This window comes from Eublepharis macularius, chromosome 15, assembly GCF_028583425.1.
Source record: "Eublepharis macularius isolate TG4126 chromosome 15, MPM_Emac_v1.0, whole genome shotgun sequence".
NCBI classification, from domain to species: Eukaryota; Metazoa; Chordata; class Lepidosauria; order Squamata; family Eublepharidae; genus Eublepharis; species Eublepharis macularius.
In genome coordinates this window covers 47939325-47958852 of record NC_072804.1, presented here as the reverse complement: position 1 = coordinate 47958852, position 19528 = coordinate 47939325, and the positions used below count along the sequence as shown (strand labels likewise).

General features: G+C 46.7%; 1 protein-coding gene across 1 annotated transcript; it reads right to left on the bottom strand.

The window, feature by feature from the left end:
- Positions 1–340: 340 nt before the first annotated feature.
- Positions 341–16918, bottom strand: LOC129343622 (transmembrane protein 235-like). The gene is made up of 5 exons (XM_054999936.1): positions 16809–16918; positions 9184–9388; positions 5814–5960; positions 3713–3835; positions 341–908 (listed from the first exon to the last, which is right to left on the bottom strand). Exons 2-5 carry the CDS (start codon positions 9344–9346, stop codon positions 868–870), a joined length of 474 nt encoding a protein of 157 aa, XP_054855911.1. The 5' UTR covers positions 9347–9388; positions 16809–16918; the 3' UTR covers positions 341–867.
- Between the last annotated feature and the right edge of the window lie 2610 nt (positions 16919–19528).

Genomic DNA, 19528 nt, shown 5'->3' with positions numbered 1-19528 from the left:
TGAACCCAAGTGACGTCATTGGTCCTGGGAGCGTGTGCGCACTTTGCGCACTTACATGTGGTACCAGGGGCACCACCTCCCACCAAGAGTTGCCCCCTGTGCTGGCAACCCACTGAGTTCCACCTCCTCTTTTCCCAGAAAAAAAGCCCTGTGAACTCACAAAACTATCTTACACTGAGTCAGTATTAAGAGAAAGGCAACGCTTCAGGTGTGGGTAAATGCTGGATGGAGACTACATCACATGATCAAATCATGGAGCGTGAATAAGTGAAATCGTGCAACATCAATCTGCGGACGCCAAGGGTCTATTGTATATCATATCAAAGATTTATTTGGAAGCTTGATTTGGTGCAGCTTTGCGGTAAGCATATAAGTACTCAATGGTAAACCCAGGTCTGGCTCACGATAATGTGTGAAATGGTCCTTGGTGTGCAAAATATTTTGTAATCCTCACCGCCTTTGTTATCCCAACTACCTGATAAAGCATAATGCGAGAGTCATGCAGGAGTCTTGGAACGTGGAAAAGAGACAGGAAAAAACACCATGGTTATATTTGCAAAAAATGAGAAAAAAAATCAGAAACTTTGATATACAGCCAAATCCACGTCCCTTTCGAATCATGAGAAGAAACTCATTCAGGAAAAAAAAATGTTCCTTCTTCAAAAGAGCTCAAGTGCTTTACAGACAAGAACAGGCAAATAAAATGGAGGGACTTCTGAGTCCAAATTCAGGCCCAGACTTCTCCTTTCAAAAACAGATGCTGCTTTAGAGGGATAAAAGTTGGGTCCGTGTACAGCTTGCTGCGATACATACTCTCTCTGCGCTCCACACTGCCATTTCAAAGACATAACGATCTTCCTGCATGGCTCACATAGCTCTCCCAGTTTGTATCTGGAAAGCAAGCCCACCTGTCCAGAGAGAAAAGCAGCGTGATTGGGGTAGAATACAACATAGAATGGAGCCTCATTGGAAGTATCTGGGCCACCAGGCTTTGGGTACTTCCCTGTTCATGTTCTGGAAACATCTCTCTGATCCTCAGGGCTTTTTTCTGGGAAAAGAGGTGGTAGAACTCAGTGGGTTGCCCTCGGAGAAAATGGTCACATGGCTGGTGGCCCCGCCCCCTGATCTCCAGACAGAGGGGAGTTGAGATTGCCCTCCGCCTAAACGCCCCTCTGTCTGGAGATCAGGGGGTGGAGCCACCAGCCATGTGACCATTTTCAAGAGGTTCCGGAACTCCGTTCCCCTGTGTTCCTGCTGAAAAAAAGCCCTGCTGATCCTTCAAGACATTCCAATCTAAAATCTATTCACAGTTCTAGAGAATTTTCACAACTTTGGAGTATCCTGGAACTTATTTTCCCAAGAAACAAGTTTGTCTGGGAGATAAAGCCTCTAAGATGTGCCAGTAATATTGAGAGTCTTCAAATGCTGATGGAAGAATCCACTGGTTCCTGAACAGAGGTGGGCACGGACTGAGAAAAACCCACGGGCCGTGGGTCCGTGGCATTTCATAGACCTCGGACTATGAACTTTTCACGGTCCAGACCCGGTTCACGAACCGACTAGTCAGCTGGAACAAGGGGTGCTGCTTGCCAGTGGCGCCAGGAGGCTTTAACGGACCACAGACTGGCGAAAAGTCCATGGGTCTGTGGGAAATGGGCATACCACGACCTGCCAGTTCATGGACTCCAAACCGGCCCAGTCCGTGCAAAATTTTGATCTGTTTTCTGGTCTGTGCCCACCTCTACCCCTGAACATTATAGGCTAGTCTTCAATTTTTGTTAATATAAATATATTTTATTTCAATTTACAAACATACAGGCTTACAAAATACTCATAAAATATAAACTATAATCATATAGGCCAAAATTAAAATCTACGTACATTTATACGGAACTTACTTTTAGTATTTCACTTCTAAATATCTTTATTACTATCCTTACAATTTTTAGCCACACAAATATAACATTTTTGTTATAATCATGTATTGCCTAATTCTTTCGTTCTATCATTTTCTCTGTTAATTTAATTTTGTTCTTGATTTTCAGCTCTTCTTCAATTTGGACATACAACGTGTGGGTGGTTGTGGGTGCCCCTGGCTCCCATTAAGTGCAGGGCTCCACTGCTTCAGGACCAGCACTCTCCACTAGGTGGCAGCATTCTAGCCATGGCAGGAACCCCACTGGCCACTTAGCCAGGGGGCAACAACACCGAAATTGCCCAGCAGATTGGCAGGTGTGGGGAAGGCATTTTTGGGTTAAAACATGGGAGGAAGGGATTTAAAAGAGAGATGTATGAGGCTGGATCGATCAAGCAATGTTGTGAGCATTGTGTTGCCAACCTCCAGGAGGGCAAAGCAGCAAAAAACCCCTGTGAAAACTTATTAAGACTCCTCTTAAATAGCAACAATGAATGCTTTGAAAACCGTTCCTAAGTCAAATAGTCAGGGCTCATTTTGAGGGGGAATGTGCAGGAATGCAGTTCCAGCAGTTCCCCAAAGAGGTCACATGTCAGGTGGCTCCACCCACCTGACTCTCGGCCATTTTGGACCCTTTTTGGCCTGGATTGGGGCCAAAACAGCCCGGATTGGGCCTCTGATGGGTGGTGGATCACTCTCCCACTCAGCAGTGGCCCAGTCCTGACCATTTTGGGCCCCCTTTTGGCCATTTTCAGCCCCTTTTGGCCATTTTGGGCCCAATTTCAGCCCTGAATGGCCAGGATTGGGTCCAAAACAGCCAGGATAAGTGATGTCAGGGGGTGTGGCATAAGCAAATCAGTTATGCTAACGGGACACTTCTGGTGATGGCAAGGGGCATGGCATATGCTAATGAGTTATGCTAATGAGTTACGCTAATAAGTTCCTCCAGCTCTTTTTCTACGAAATGACCCCTGCAAATAGTAAATATTTTACTAACAGTAATACACAGTTTAATACACAGTTTATTTTAGCAACACAATTGAGTATTTGAGAACTGTATCAGAAGTGCTTAATACACAGTCTATTTTGGAAACACAAATGAGTATTTGAGAACTATATCAGAAGTGTTTAAATTATGTATTAATGTTAGTAAAATGTTTACTATTTGACTTAGGAACAGTTTTCATAGCATTCATTGGTAATACCTAAGAGCAGTCTTGGTAAGTTTTCACGGGGGTTTTTTTTGCTTTTTTTTTGTTTGCAGCGGGAACGTGGTGGAACGGAGTTCCGGAACCTCTTGAAAACGGTCACATGGCTGGTGGCCCCGCCCCCTGATCTCCAGACAGAGGGGAGTTTAGATTGTCCTCCGCACCGCTCAGCAGTGCAGGGGGCAATCTCAACTCCCCTCTGTCTGGAGATCAGGGGGCGGGGCCACCAGCCATGTGACCGTTTTCTCCGAGGACAACCCACTGAGTTCCACCACCTCTTTTCCCGGAAAAAAAGCCCTGGTTACCACGATTCTCTTGCCTTCCTTGTTGATTTGAACCTCCAGGACGGAGCTGGAGGCCTTATAACTCATCTCCAGACTACAGCATTTTCTGGAGGAAATGGCAGCTTCTGAGGGGGGCTCTATGCCACCATATCCCGTCTGAGCTCCCTCCCCTCCTCAAGCTCTGGCCTTCCCAGGAATTTCCCAAACCAGAGCTGGCATCTCTGGGTATGAAACATATCAGAAAGGTCCAATAGCCGCGTGGATGTTGGAAAAAATCAGTGCAACCTCATTTGGCAGGGACTCACCAGTCAACAGGAACAGAGGTCCAGAGGCCCAGCCCACACCAAGGGACCATCCATAGTGCCCTACTGTGAATCTACTATCATACACGCCTGTGAATATGGACATGGCAGTCAGCGCACAAAGACCTAGGAGTGGAAGAGGAGATATTAATATCCCTTTGTTGTACATATCCCTGCATGGCTTCCCGCCCACCCTTGCTAGAGACCAAACTTGATGGAAATGTATGAGTGCAAAAACCTAAGAAGACCTTTGCTAAATCTGACCAACAGCCCAGTGTGTGCTAGTAGAGCTGCTTGAACTCCTAGTGTTTTAGTATATGTCCTGTAAGCTGGTTGTGAATGGAGAGCCAAATTTTCAGTGATCATTTGTCTGTTTACTAACCCATTTGTGACTGTTCCCTATGTTGATTTATTGTAATTCTTCTGAGCACTGTAATGTGGTGCAATTGGCTTGTAGTTCCTCATAACAGTGTGGTGTGGTACAATCAGAGCCGGATCTAGAGGCATGGGCGCCCGGTGCAACCCTTGCCCAGGCCTCTGCGCGTGCGCACAGCGCACACACTCCCGGCACTGCGTGATGACGTCACTTTCATGACATCATCATGCAGGGCAGGAGGCGTGCCTGCCCGGGCAGCAAGCCGGCTGCCCCAGTACCCGGTGAACCGGGGAGCTGGTGGCAGCAGTGGCGCGGGCGTGCGCTGGGGCAGCCGGCTGGCTTGCCACGCATTCAGGACCTCCCAGCTCCGTGGCACACCATGCGCTGGGGCGGCTGGCTTGCCATGCAGCCAGCTGAGCACAGGGCTAGGAGGCCCTCCGCCTCTGCGTGGTTCACGTGCCCCGCTGCCCTGTGTCTCCCGTGCCGCAAGCCAGCCACCCCAGCACACGGTGCACCGCAGAGCTGGCAGCAGCGGCGGCGAGGGCATGCACTGGGGCAGCTGGCTTGCTGCATGGGTGGCTGAGCGCAGGGCTAGGAGGTCCTGTGTGCATGGCAAGCCAGCCGCCCCATCGGCGGGGCTGGCAAGGGCCTCCCAACCCTGCGCTCAGCCTCCCGCACGGCAAGCCATGGTGCGCTCCCGAGCGGCTGGCAGCCATGCCTGGCACCCCCTCTTTAGCGGTGCCAGGGGTAGGCTACCCCCCTGCCCCCTCTCGATCCGGCCCTGGGTGCAATTGGCTTCTCCTGTAGCTGCAGGAACCATGAGGGGGCTTCTGCTGACTTTTTAAAAAAATGTTATTATGAACATGCACACTAATGTTCTAATGTCTCTAGCCCCAATCTTGGCACTCCCAGCTTTTACTTTTTAAAAAATTAAGTCTTAAGTCCTTTTCCTTGCAGAGTTATAAGGGGGGAGGCGCAGTGCTCATCTCCACTTATAATGCTACAAAAAAAATGACTAGAGGCATTTTTTGAAAAATAGAAGCTCCATATTCAGAGACTGTGGCAAGAAATCATTTGTACTGATCTTTGCAAGAACAATTATCTTTTCTTTAAAAGCCCTCAGAGTCACAGTAGAGTGACAATGGTGGCTGACTGTCTTGAATGCAGCCATAGAAAATTAAATGTCAAAATTTATTTAATTTTTAAAAACCTGCTTCTTTTTTTTAAAAGTGTACTGTTTAGTGTTTGTTAGCAATGAAAAACGGCTGCCAATGTGTTTAGATTGGAAATGTTTTGTTGCATGCTCATAAAAACTCCAATGCAAACTTGTTTGGTCAGCATTCGGTGTGAATAAAAAAGCTGATTGATCGGCTTCTGTTTGATCATGACATTCAAACATGTTAAGCTGGACAGTCAAACAAGTTTGATGTGAAATTCTCAGCACCCCTATGTGATAGTAGCTAAGAAAGTGCTTCTAAGACGGTGTCTTTGCAGATGAAAGATCCATTTACCCATCAAGGTGAGTTGCCATTGACAGTTCGGCCTTCAATGGATTTGTCTAAACTTCCATCTAAGCCATCTAAGCTGGTGGCCCTCACTGCATACTTGTGGCAGGGGATTTCTTATGCGCCTTGTGTCAAGGTGTCCTGTCAGCCTGTTGATCAAGCTCTAATGTTATGCAAAAATAAGAAAAAGGTCTCCCTCGACTTAGCCCCTCTGATGGAATACCTGCCACCAAGCTGGCTATGGCTGCAATCTTGGCCAGTGAGACGGATCCAATGTAGGAATGACAAAACAAGGCCCAGAGACTGAAGAAGGAGACAGCACCAGCAATGGACCCCATCAGCAAGAAGGCTCTGGTGGCATGAATGTAGCCTACAAGGAACCAGAACAGAAAAAGGAAGGTGATTGTATATACCAGGGGTGGCCAAACTGTGGTTCGGGAGCCATATGCAGCTCTTCCAGACATATTGTGTGGCTCCTGGAGGTCTCTGAGTATCGCTGTGGCCATACATTTTAGTTTAGTTTAGTTTATTTCCCTCCCTTCCCTTCCTTTCCTTCTTTCTTTCCATGTCTTTCCCTCCCTCCCTTTCCTTCTTTCTTTCCATGTCTTTCTCTCCCTTTCCCTTTTTTCCTTCCTTCCTTCTTTCTTTCCATGGCTTTCATATTTTCAATAAAAATGTTGGGGTTGCCAGGTCTGACTCAGAAAATACCTGGAGACTTTGTGGGGGTGAAGCCTAGCAAGGATGTGAAATCACTTTTGTGATGTCTCTTCCAAGTCAAAGTTCAGGTGACGGCTCTTCCCAAGCTCCACCCTTTCTGATGATGTCACTTCCAGCATACTGCACCAAACCCCCACCCCTTCCTGTGACATCACTTTCAGGACACTCCCCCAAACCCACCTCTTCATCTGAAGTCACTTCAGTGCATCTTGTCTTGCGGCTCTCAAACATCTGACATTTATTCTATCTGGCTCTTACATTAAGCAAGTTTGGCCACCCCTGGAATATACTAATGGGTAAGCAATAAGGGACATCACAGCATAAGAGGAATTCATCACCTAAAAGGGCAGAGTATGTTGCTGGCTGCCATGGGACAGAGCAACCTGTGGGATTTCCTTCACATCTTTTTGCAAATATTTATACAAACATCTGGTTGCACATCTGTCATTATTAGCAGTGCTTCTGAATGTCTCCGCTCTGTAATTTTGAGTTCCAAATTTCCTTTTTTTCCCCTGAACGGATTCTCCTTGTTCTTGGTGATCTCTCTTCCCCTGCTGCAGGCTGGAGGAAATGAAAAGCCGAGCTACGGGCATTTACAACCATGGCCTAATATTTGTAGGTCTGTGAGTTTCTGCCCACAGTCTGGAACTCTGTAGCTCAACAGCCTCTGTATGTGTGTCTTTTTGCTACCAGGTTTCCGGGTATGTCTAGGAATTCTGCTAATGAAGCAGAAGCAGAGTGGTTTCCTGAAGGGGTGCTACAACCAGAGGAAGAAAGCACAAAGAGATCACAGTGACATGATGGGGTACAGAGTGTGGGGAAGATAGGCCTGAATATATCAAGTGGCTTTTGTCCTAAACTGGTACCTTAGATGAGGGTTCCAGTTTTCCAGACAAGTGCTCTGGTCTTGTCTACATCATCCCTAACACCAGATATGAGAATAGCTGAAACAGAAGACCCTGGGAAGAGACGGAAGGAATGACGGAATATACAAGTTCTGGGAGTAATACATATATATTGTTTCTTGCCCAGGTATTGACTGCAAATACTTGTTAGCAAGAGTAAGTCTCCCTGTTTCATCCAAGCCGATTCACACAATACAAAGTCTTCCCCACACCTGTCAATCAGATGGAGTCTGGGAGTCTACACTCAGAAGTTAATTTCTGGGAATAGGGTTGCCGTCCTCCAGGTGAAGCCTGGACTTCTCCTGCAATTACACCTGCTCTCTAGACTGCAGGTATCAGTCCCCCTGGAGAAAATTGCAGCTTTGGAGGGTGAACTTGCATCCCTGCTAGCTTTCTCCTCTCCCCAAATGCTGCCCTCCCCAGGCTCTGCCCCCATTCTCCGGGATCATCTCAGATTGGAGTGGGTAATCCTAGATGAGGCTCCAGGACTGCAGAGAGATGGGATTTAAGCCTTTTCTCAACAGCAAACATTTCTAGAGAGCTGCTATCCGAACTGCTGGGGAGACTGAGGGCCAAACTTGATGAGATGGTTATTCCTGAGATTGTCCTGTGGCCTTCTGCCATTTTAAAGAATGAGCTCCCACTCAGAAAATCCTTTAAACTGTGCCAGGAGTGCCTCATGCTGTCTGGGACTACCATGAGGTGTGTGTGTGGGGGGGGGGAGGAGAAGAATCCTGCCTTCTCTCCTTGCTGTTTTTCCTTACCTGAAATGGTGTCCAGGGTTTTCTTTGGCAACTCGCTCCCCAGTGCAATTTCAGGTCAGAAAAATGGCAGAGGGTACTGAGACCCTGTGGTGGTCTCAGCCAGAATCAGGCCCCGTCGGCACTGTTGAGAGGAATTCCTGGGTGGGAAGTCACTCTTTAAAATGATGGCTTGTCCCTGGACCAAAAGCAGGGACATCTGTCTAGCTTTGCCCTTACAAGTATCCCCTCAGTACATATGTAGCCAGTCTGGGCACATGATAAACTTCCCTGTTGGGGGAAATGACGACATTTCAGGACCATTTCAGATCTGGACAGGGGGAACGTGCTCATTTCAAGGGGGAACGTGCCAGAACACAGTTCTGGCAGTTCCCCAAAGAGGTCACACCCACCTGACCCCGCCCACCTGACCCTCAGCCATTTTGGGCCCGTTTCAGCCTGGATTGGGGCTGAAATGGCCTGGATTGGGCCTCTGACAGGTGGTGGATCACTCTCCCACTCAGCAGTGGCCCAATCTTGACAGTTTTGGGTCCCTTTTTGGCCATTTTCAGCCCCTTTTTGCCATTTTGGGCCCAATTTCGGCCCTGAATGACCAGGATTGGGTCCAAAACAGCCAGGATAGGTGATGTCAGGGGGTGTGGCATATGCTAATGAGTTATGCTAATGAATTCCTCCAGCTCTTTTTCTACAAAATGACCCCTGGGTCTGGAAAAAGGTGCCGCAGGGGAGAGCTTTTCCTGCCTCATCCATGAGAAACTTTGGGCCAAGCTACACATGACGAATGACACTTGAACGGCAAGTGTATTTCTCCCTGTTCACTTGCCCTCCACTCAATCCACTTGCCGTTCAAGTGTCATTCGTCATGTGTAGCTTGGCCGTTTGGGAGCTGCCTCACTTAATTACTCTTAACAAGACCTATTTGAGGGAATGAAGAGGAGATAAACAGTTATCAGGGCCCCCACAAACATATTGGTATGTGAACTGACAGGCTAGCAGAAATTTCTTGTTAGCTGGTAACTGAGGGTACTTTTATGGGCCAAGCTACAAGTGACAAATGACACTTGAACGGCAAGTGTATTCCTTCCTGTTCACTTGCCCTCCACTTGCTCTCCACTTGATCTACTTGCCGTTCAGGTGTCATTTGTCACTTGTAGCTTGGCCCTATGTATCACACCTCTCGTCACCTGTTCCGGGACAGGGAAGTTCTTACCATGTACGTCCATCCCATATGACCAACAGGTGAGACCCTTGCAAAATTGCCACAGGCCTGAGTGGTCACTGGCCTCCACCCAGTAGTCTGAGGCCAGGGCAGCGAGAAGCAGGCCGAAGCTGAGGGAAGCGAAGATGGCCGTGGCGATATTCAGCGAACTCATCCTGGGAGATTGTCTGGTCTGGACCACGCAGCTGGGATGAACCTAGAGAGGGGGAAAGGATAACGTCATCCACAGCCAGCTTGCTCAGGGATGCGCAATTCCCTCAAAATCAGCAACGTAAAATGGAGGAGGGGAGAATCTGTCAAGCTGCTTCAGGCCGCCGTTGGGGAGAAAGACGCAGTACAAATGAAAGAAATCTTTGCTTCCTCCAAAGAGTTTCACATAGTCGAAAGCCTCCCTCCATTTTATCCTCACGACAACAACTCTGTGAGGTAGGTTAGGCAGAAAGAGAATGATGGCCTACGGCCACCCAAAGAGTTTCCATGGAGCCAGTTTGGTGTAGTGGTTAAGAGCGTGGGACTCTCATCTGGAGAGCTGGGTTTGATTCCCCGCTCTTCCACTAGAAGCCAGCTGGGTGGCCTTGGGTCAGTCACAGCTCTCTCAGAGCTCTCTCAGGGCTAAGCTACAAGTGACGAATGACACTTGAACGGCAAGTGTATTTCTCCCTGTCCACTTGCGCTCCACTCAATCCACTTGCCGTTCAAGTGTCATTCGTCACTTGTACCTTGGCCCTCAGCCCCACCCTTCTCACAGGGTGATTATTGTTGTGGGGATAATAATGACATACTTTGTAAACTGCTCTGAGTGGGCATTAAGTTGTCCTGAAGGGCGGTATATAAACTGAATGTTTTTATGTTATTATTATTATGGGGATTTTAACCTCATTTTTCCAGAGACTAGTGCAACACTCTAACCACTATAAAACACTGGCATCTACTGGGAATTTCATAGACTCATTGGGGAGAAAGAGTCATCCAGTCCAACCCCTTGCACAATACAAGAAATTCACAAATACCCCCCCCACACACACACACATACACACACTCAGGGCCAAGCTACAAGTGACGAATGACACTTGAATGGCAAGTGGATTGAGTGGCGTGCAAGTGGAGGGCAAGTGAACAGGGAGAAATACACTTGCTGTTCAAGTGTCATTCGTCACTTGTAGCTTGGCTCTCAGGGCCAAGCTACACATGATGAATGACACTTGAACGGCAAGTGGATTGAGTGGAGGGCAAGTGAACAGGGAGAAATACACTTGCTGTTCAAGTGTCATTCGTCATGTGTAGCTTGGCCCTATGTGACCCCTCGCTCCATGCCCAGAAGATGGCAAAACACCATCAGGATCCCTAGCCAAACTGGCCTGGGGAAAATTGCTACCTGACCCCAGGGTGGCAATTGGCCTTACCCTGGGCATGTAAGAAGGGGCCATGATGAGAACTAAGCACTGATGTATTTCCTTAGATTTCCCTATTGTTGGGGCAAAGGGTTGGGGCATATGTAACGGGTGGGTGAGTTCTGAGTGTGGATTCAGAAACCAATAAGATTTGTCAGTTCCACTTGTAAAGGACAGCTTTAACGCATCTCCCAGGGAATAAAAGCAATAGACTGAACCTCAGTGAAATATTTATCCCCCCTTTAATTCAGTGTTTCCCAACCCTTTCCCTCTATGGAGTAATCCTTAAATTAATATTTTAAATCCCAAGGAACCCCTATCTGTGAAAACGTTCAAAAGCCATAAAGATAGTGAGGAATGTCATTCAATTACTGCTAAATTATCATCAAGAAAATGTATGTGTAAAGAGCTGCTCTGTCTCTCTAAGTCAGCTTATATAACCTTAATAGGAGCAGAGGGACCTCATATCATAACTGACTTATGGCGACCCTAACAGAGTTTTCATGGCAAGAGACTAACAGAGGCGGTTTGCCATTGCCTGCCTCTGCAACCCTGGTCTTTGTTGGAGGTCTCCCATCCAATTACTTACCAAGGCTGACCCTGCTTAGCTTCTGAGGTCTCATGAGATCAGGCTCACCAGGGCTATCCAGGTCATGGCATATAACTTTAATAACTCCAATATTTCAAGGGGGGTGGTGGAATTTTTCACAGTATTTCAAAATTTTTATTTATTCCATCATTTCTCACAGAAACTCTGATGATGTCATGTGAGAACTTGGGGTTCCATACAACCCTGGTTGGGTAACACTGTCTTAATGCTTAATCCTTAAGTGGAATCCTACTTTTCTACTGGACAGAATTAATGAAATGATCAGACAAAAGTCCGAAGTGGTTTTAGCTCTCCAAGTGGGAAACTGACTTTTGTCGTAGAAGAATTCTGCCTAACAGGGGCTGGGAGGAGTGAGAGAATCTCACCTTACAATGTTGGGATCTGGCTAGAGGTGTGGGAGCCTCTGTTAGAGGGACAGAACATTTTTCTTCTGATCACTTGGACATCTCCCAGTCCCATCCAATTACTAACCAAGACTGACCTTGCTTAACTATGCAGCAACAGACCCTATTGGCCAATCTTGGCTCAGTCACTATCTTGCACCCTTAGCTTACCTCAGATAGTTGTCGTGAGGAGCTGACATTAACCTAAAAATTATCTGTATTGTTGATGATTTCGAAATAGAGATGGGCACAAACCCAAATACAAACCAAAAAAACCCAAGGACCAGCCCGGTTCGTGGTTCACGAACCAGTGGTTTGTGGAAGCTCATTTCCACGAACTTCCATGAACTGGTCTACTGGTTCATTTGGTTTGTATTAAAGGGTCAGTTTAAATGGCGGGGGGGGGATTCCCCCCTTGCCTGCCAGCTGATAGTTTCAAGGGACCTGCCTTGCAAGGGCCCTTTAAACTATCAAATGCCCCTTTCCCTGCCACTGCTAAGTGGCCAGAAAGGGGTATTTAAACCCCACAAACCACGAACCACAAACTGGTTCGTGAACTTGCCCCAGTTTGTGCCAGTTCCTGGTTCCTGGTTCATGAAAATCCACGAACCTCATTGTTCAGTTTTTTTGTGGTTCGTGCCCATTTCTATTTTGAAAACAATAAACAGAATTTGGGAAGGAGCTGACATTAACTAACTGTTTTTATGGTTCTCCCTCCGTATTTTTGACAGCCATTTGATCAGCAGACAGTAGCAAGCAAGTGCAGGTATCTCTGTGCTGGGGAAAGCTTGTGATTTCTGCATGTCATGGTGCCATTAAAGGCACAGAAGGAAGCTTTTATGTGGCTAACGGTCATGCTACGCCCGATTCTCTATATGTAAAGTAGCCAGTGTGTCAGACCAGCTTCCATTCAATTAAGTTAACTGAAGAAAAGCATTGCTGCTAGACTTGTGCATTTATTTCATTATTCATTATAGTAATTATGAAAATGGAGTATTTTGCAATTAATATGAAAATGAAACAAATTTCCTATCTAAATAGTATATAATAGGGTTACCTGCTCTGGTTTGGGAAAATCCTGGTGATTTGGGAGGTGGAGTCTGAGGGCCAAGCTACACATGACGAATGACACTTGAATGGCAAGTGGATTTAGTGGAGGGCAAGTGAACAGGGAGAAATACACTTGCTATTCAAGTGTCATTCGTCATGTGTAGCTTGGCCCTGAAAGCCAAGCTACAAGTGACGAATTACACTCGCCTAGCAAGTGAACAGACTCACGTGTATTCCTCCCTGTTCACTTGCCAATGCACGTGAGTCTGTTCACTTGCCAGGTAAGTGTAATTCATTACTTGTAGCTTGGCTCTGAGGGCCAAGCTACACATGACGAATGACACTTGAACGGCAAGTGGATTGAGTGGAGGGCAAGTGAACAGGGAGAAGTACACTTGCCATTCAAGTGTCATTCATCATGTGTAGCTTGGCCCTGAGAAGGCTGGAGTTTGGGGGGGGTGATGGACCTCAATGGGGTCTAATACCATAAAGTCCACATTCCAAAACAGCCATTTTCTCCAGGGAAATTGATCCCCATAGCCTGGAGAGCAGTTGTAACTCTGGGAGATTTCCAGCCACTTCCTGAAAGTTGGCAATCGTACCCTATAATGGAGGAAAGTATGATTTTCTTTTGCTTTGTCTGAGTAACTTTCGTTTCTCTCTGACCTGATCTGACCTGTCTCCTCTCTGTGTTGCATTTTCCAAAGAGGGCATACAAAGCTGTGCTCCTTAGGGAGAGGGAAGAGAGAGCGTCTCTCAGGGCCAAGCTACACATGACGAATGACACTTGAACAGCAAGTGTATTTCTCCCTGATCACTTGCCCTCCACTCAATCCACTTGCCGTTCAAGTGTCATTCATCATGTGTAGCTTGGCCCTCAGTCTTCCTGATTAATTGCAGACTGTTGTGACTGAGATCACATATATAGGTGAGGTTGTCTTATTCTGAAACATATGGGGTAGGATAAGGGCACACCCCCTCCCACTGGCCACGTAAGGGGGGTCGGGGGAGGAGGTAGGAGCAGGGTATCTCCCACCCCAGGTGGGGGAATGGCAAGCCTAGCCTGTTTGTAAGGAACTAGATCAGAGAGAAAGAGCGTGCGTGAGAGAGAGAATACTTTGTAGCATTTTAAAATACATCCTTCCTTCCTTACTTGCTTAGCTTTCTTTGTTTTCTTTTGTGTCTGCTGTGTGTTTTCTTTTCTCTGAAACATTTTACTCTTCTTACTCAGGGTTTGTTTCCTCTCCTCCCTTCTTCCCTTCTTTATTATTTGCCGTGACTACTATCTTTGCTTTTTCCTGTCCCTTGTGGCTCTTGGGAGGCCAATATTTTTATTTAGTTCCCCCTCAGTCTTATTTGCTTCATTAGTCCTTTATTAGTATGTAACGTGCTATATTGCCTGATTGTGCCTGAGCTTGTTCTGAATGCTTTTGATTTTTTAATTTGTACACCCCCCCCCCCCAGGGTTCCCAGGTGCCCTTACACTCTCGGCGGCAGCACTCGCCTCTTAGAGCTCCTCGCACTCCCAGCACAGCATGATGATGTCACGTCCAGGAGTAATGTCATTGCACAGGTCCCAGAAGAGCCCAATTCTTTAAGAACTGGCCCAGTGCAAAGCCTGGTAGGTTTCCCGGGGCCTGTGTGACGTCATTATTCCCAAGAGTGATATCAGTGCACCGCACCGTCCAGGACTGCCCTCTGGGAAGTCTGTTCCCATGTCTTTTCTCCTGCTGGCTAGGTCAGTGGTGGCAGGGGTTGGAGGCTGGGAGCAGGGCATCCCCCACCCCCACCAGGCAACCCCATCCTCCCCCTCAGCCCACTGAAACTGCTGTGATTCTTTGGGAGTTAAATTAATTTGAGATTTGGTTTTTGGGGGGGGGGGGTAACTCAGTCTATGTTGTATGCTTGGGTGTCCCAAGAGTAACCCAACCGCAACACTTTTATTTATTTATTTTATCACACACAATCCCGGAATAAAATTACCTACATTTCATACACAAATTACAGTATCTTATCTGACATCTGTGCACAATCTGGCAGGGGGCCTTTGGGCTGTGGTGGGAAGAATGTGCAGCACGATGGGGGCAAATCTAGCAGAAGGAGAGGAAGGAGTAATTTTGAAAAAGCAGCAATAGCCACCTGTAGTAGCAGTCTACCTGGCACTGGAAGTCCCCCACTGCATACTCGAACTACTATTTTTCAAGATAAGTTGCTGTAGCGCCAATTCTTCAAGCTGCTTTTATGTGTTACTGTTTCCTATCAATTCTCCCATAATGCTAAAAACGGGCACATTTCGTTGCCTCAAAAAAGGGGACTTCTTCATTCTACCTGTCTGACATTTGGCAGCATATATGTGCTAGTGGAGTTCTGCTATCCCCCTGAGTTTTGTCCAGTTCAGACAAAAAAACAGGAAGGCACATACCCAAGAAAGGGGGGGGGGGGGGAGGGTTGCTTTCATTAAAACCAATGGGAAATAATAAATTAGAATTATGAAAATGAAATGTCCCATATCGAAGAGAATAGAAGGAGTAAGATAAAACACAGGTTATCAAAATGAATATTATTAGTAGTTTTAATGAAGAAGATAGATCAAGAGGTTTTTATTTATATGACAACTTATATGACAATCTATATGTGAAAGGAAGTGGAAATAGTGCTTAGAAGAATCTGAAAGTATATTATAATAAATAAATAAAATAAGTATGAAGGGAGTAGAGGGAAAGTGGATAGGGGGTTGGAAAACTGTTGGAAGTCAACAAATAGGGGGGGAAAGGGAGGGGGTTAGAATTAGAAGAAATTAAAAAATGTGATTATAATTGCTATTATATGTTTCTAATCCAATAAAAAAAATTTTTTTTTAAAAAAAGAAAATGAAATAATGACAAAAGGAACAATCATGAAACAAAATCACATCAAACAATACAATAATGAAACAATGAATTAAGAAAAGAAACAAAAGAAATCCCCATGCGTGAGTCTCATTGCTACCCCACTATAATTCTCTTAATTATAATTCTACTGCTACCCCATCCCATGGAGTTGTTGTGCAATATGAGCCCTGTAGTGGATACTGTTTTATCAAATCTGAAATACTGATGATTTTATTGTATTATATTATTGTTTGTTTTATCTATTTATGTGTATTGCTTATTGTTGTAATCCGCTCTGAGCCCGCCTGTGGGGAGAGTGGATTATAAGTTCAATAAAATAAAAATAAATAAATAAATAAATACGTTCCTGCAAGTATCTCTCTAGATTGGAGCTGTGGACATGATCACAGAATCACAGAGCTGGAAGGGGCCATATAGACCTTCTAGTCCAACCCCCTGCCCAATGCAGGATGAGCCTAAAGCATCTCTGACAAATATTCATCCAGCCTCATCTATCACAAGGCAACACAATCTTAACCCCTTTGATTTCTTGCTTCTTCACACAATGCATGCTTAAAGTATAAAACTCCCTTGCACAATATGAAGCAATGATCCCTGGCTTTTAAAAGAGAGTACAAAATCGTGGAAGGTGGGTGTAGCAAGAGCTTCAAGTAGAACTTCAGTGTTCAGAGGCAAAACACAAGGCAGGTCTGTAGCCTTTATGCTCTGCATGTATGTTTCCCAAAAATATTTGTGGGAAATAGAATGCCAGACTAAATGGACCTTGTCCCGACAAAGCAAGGATCATTTTCTAATTTCAGTGTGATATATAATCTCAGCATAATATATAAACCCACGTTAATAATAATAACAACATTCAATTTATATAGGCCCTTCAGGACAACTTAACGCCCACTCAGAGCAGTTTACAAAGTATGTTATTATTATCCTCACGACAATCACTCTGTGAGGTGGGCGGGGTGAGAAAGCTCCTGAGAAGCTGTGACTGACCCAAAGTCACCCAGCTGGCTTCAAACAGAGGAGTGGGGAATCAAACCCGGTTCTCCAGATAAGAGTTCTTCTGCTTTTAACCACTACACCAAACTGGCTCTCCAGTGAAATGGGTCACAAAAGCAAATAGGAATGAGGAGACATTTCTGCTGGCTTTAGTCCAACCCAGCGCCAAACAATTTATGCAAAATCTTGCCTTGAGCTGTCTCTTTCTTAATCTTACTTCCCTAAAGTCTCAAATATTGCCAGGTGGAAAAAAAGACCCCTTTCCCTTCCAGAGAAATAGAGAGACACGTCTTACCTGAATGAGAAGCTCTTCCTGCTTTCTTCAAAAGACACACTGTGGCATGCTCTGATGGCACCTCCCTTCACAGATGCTTTTATCTGTGGTGGAACAAGTTGTTTCTTCCTCCTACCAAAACCACAAACCCTGTTAAGGATGCCCCCCCTTCATCTTACTAATAGTACAATCCTAAGGACACTCTTCCAAGTGTAAACCTTGTTTACTTAACCACATGATATTAAAGTGATTTTAAAGTAAAGTTGTGACAGATGATCTGAGAACAAAGGGTCTGCAGTAAACATGTACCAAAATAGAAAGGGCTGACAATGAGTATCTGGTCAGCACAGGAAGGGAGTGAGACCCGAAACAGACGTGACGAGTTACCTCAATTCTACTTGGGTTTCCTTGCCTCAAGGTTTGACGGGAAGTGTAGGCGTCCTTGCAGGTGCATCGCTGCATTTCTCCCTCCCCTGCTTGCGTGGCCCGGAGCTACATAGCCGCATGCGCTCTGCCTCCTCCCCCCCCCGCCACACTGAGCATCACTTCATCTCCCCCCTCCCTTGTCTGGCCCAGTCCCCGCAGTTCTGGGCTGTGCAGCTCCTGGTGGGGGCCGGGCGAGTGAGGGGGAGATGCAGCTTGCTCCCGGAGCCTTTCCTCCCGCTCTCCCGGGAGAGGAAGTGACGCTCAGTGCGACGAGGCAACTCCACCCCCCTCGCCTGGCCCAGCCCCCACAGAGCAACACCGGGCTGCACTGGGAGAGCATCTCCCCCTCACTCCCCCGGCCCCCACCAGAAGCCACGCAGCCCAGAACTGTGGGGACTGGGCCAGACGAGGGAGGGGGGGAGATGAAGTGATGCTCAGTGCGACGGGGACAGGGAGGCAGAGCACGTGCAGCTATGTAGCTCCAGGCCACGCAAGCAGGGGAAGGAGAAATGCAGTGATACACCTGCAAGGACGCCTACACTTCCCGTCAAACCTTGAGGCAAGGAAACCCAGGTTGAACTGAGGTAACTCGTCACGTCTGTTTCGGCTGTAAGAGGGAGGTTTGAACGGACACAGACTGCACTTGGAAAACTGTTTTGCTGTTTTGCTTAAAAGATAAGCTCATGGCTCATAGTCAGACAAAAGCCAAAATGTATCTGCGCTTAAAAACCAGATGTAAACTTGTAATCAATTGTAATCAACACATAGCCAAATATTGTTGTATCCAATGAAATTCATGTTACTACTGCATGTGATTAAGATGTTGTAGCTGCCTTATGAATGGATATAAGGAAGCCTGTGCTTATGGAAAGGGGCTCAGTTCTTTGTGGCAAATAAGTCACGTTGAGTCCCAGCTGGCTAATAAAACTGCTTTCCTTCCTGAAGCCTTTTCGGTCTCAGTCCTTGACACAACTCAAGGCCGCTACAAAGTTTCTGTTGACCATGAACACAGAAAGAAAACACTTGACTATCCACAGGGGACTTTCCAGGTATGACAAAAAATATGGTTTTTTCCTAAAGGAAAACAACAGAGAGAGGCATGGTCCAATGAGGACTAATTAGGCTATAGGAGGACAGATATATTGAAAGCAGCTGAGAATTAGAGTGGAAATACATGTTACTTAGTATCTAGGGACGCTCAAGTGAACAGGGCCGGCGCGCCCATTGAGGCCAGGTCGGTGGTGGCCTCAGGGCGCGGGGTGCCGGAAGGAGCGCCAGAGAAGGCATGGGGGAGCAGGAGCGTGCGCCATGGAGCTGCAGCCTCCTAGCCCTCCCGTGCCGCTGCCTCCTCCAGCTCACAACCCCAGCCGGGCGTAGCAGCAGCGGGCAGGTGTCTGCAGCGGCATAGGGCAACTGAGCGGGAGAGCTCGGAGGCCACCCGCACACCGTCCCAGCCGCCTGCCACAGCTATCAGGCCAGCGGCACGCGCACACCCGTGATGATGTCACACGTGATGTCACTTCCATTTGCATGTGAGTACACACTTCCATTTGCATGTGAGTACATTCACACATGCAATATCAGTTCCTCCTCAGCTGCTAAAAGCACTCCAGTTTCCCCCACATCCATTCATTGAAATGCAGATCTTATTCTTGACACTTTCTCACATCATAAAGAAATACAAATTGGCAAGTCAGAGAAGACAAAAGTACGGTGCCCATCCCTGTGAGTTCTCACTATGAAAACAGAGCTGAGACTTGGTGGAGGAGGCGTTCATACTCATTTGCAGACGCAATCACACAAAGTGAAAGTGGCATTCACGTGCACCAAGCAAGAACAGCCTGCGCGTGAATGGAAGACCAGGTATAAAATCCTGCACTTGAGCGTCCCCAGGCAATTCGCAACGTGTATTTTCACTTTCAGTTAAAGAGGAGAAAAGTGTGAAGGAGAAACTAGTTTGATCACGCTGTTATAGTGCTCTAGAAGGGGGGATTATGTAGGGTAGAAAATTCTAAGCTACTCCTTCCTACAATTCCATTCCATTCATGAACCAGGAGAAGAGCAGGAGATCTCACATACCCGATGCTGAGCCCCAAGGGCTGAGCACCTGCAACTCCTTTCAGCTGTGGAAAGCCTGCAAAGTAGAGAGTTGACTCAGGCAAGTTCACAGAGGTTGGTTGAGAACCCCTTTGCTCAAGCAGTGCAAATCAGCACTCGTATTCTCCTGCCTATTCACTCCTCCTTTCCACCCAGTCAAACAAATGCAGTCTTCTCTAGCCCCTTGGCTGAATCATGCCTTCCAACTGCCAGGTTGG

Bases quoted from the DNA above. Each gene is read 5' to 3' on its own strand.
- LOC129343622 (XM_054999936.1), bottom strand. From the start codon at position 9,346: ATGAGTTCGCTGAATATCGCCACGGCCATCTTCGCTTCCCTCAGCTTC. The intron at 3,836-5,813 runs GTATTCCATCAG...TTCCACTCCTAG, and splicing joins CATAGCCAGCTTGGTGGCAG to GTCTTTGTGCGCTGACTGCC. The intron at 909-3,712 runs GTGAGTCCCTGC...CTCTCTGGACAG, and splicing joins ACCTCTGTTCCTGTTGACTG to GTGGGCTTGCTTTCCAGATA.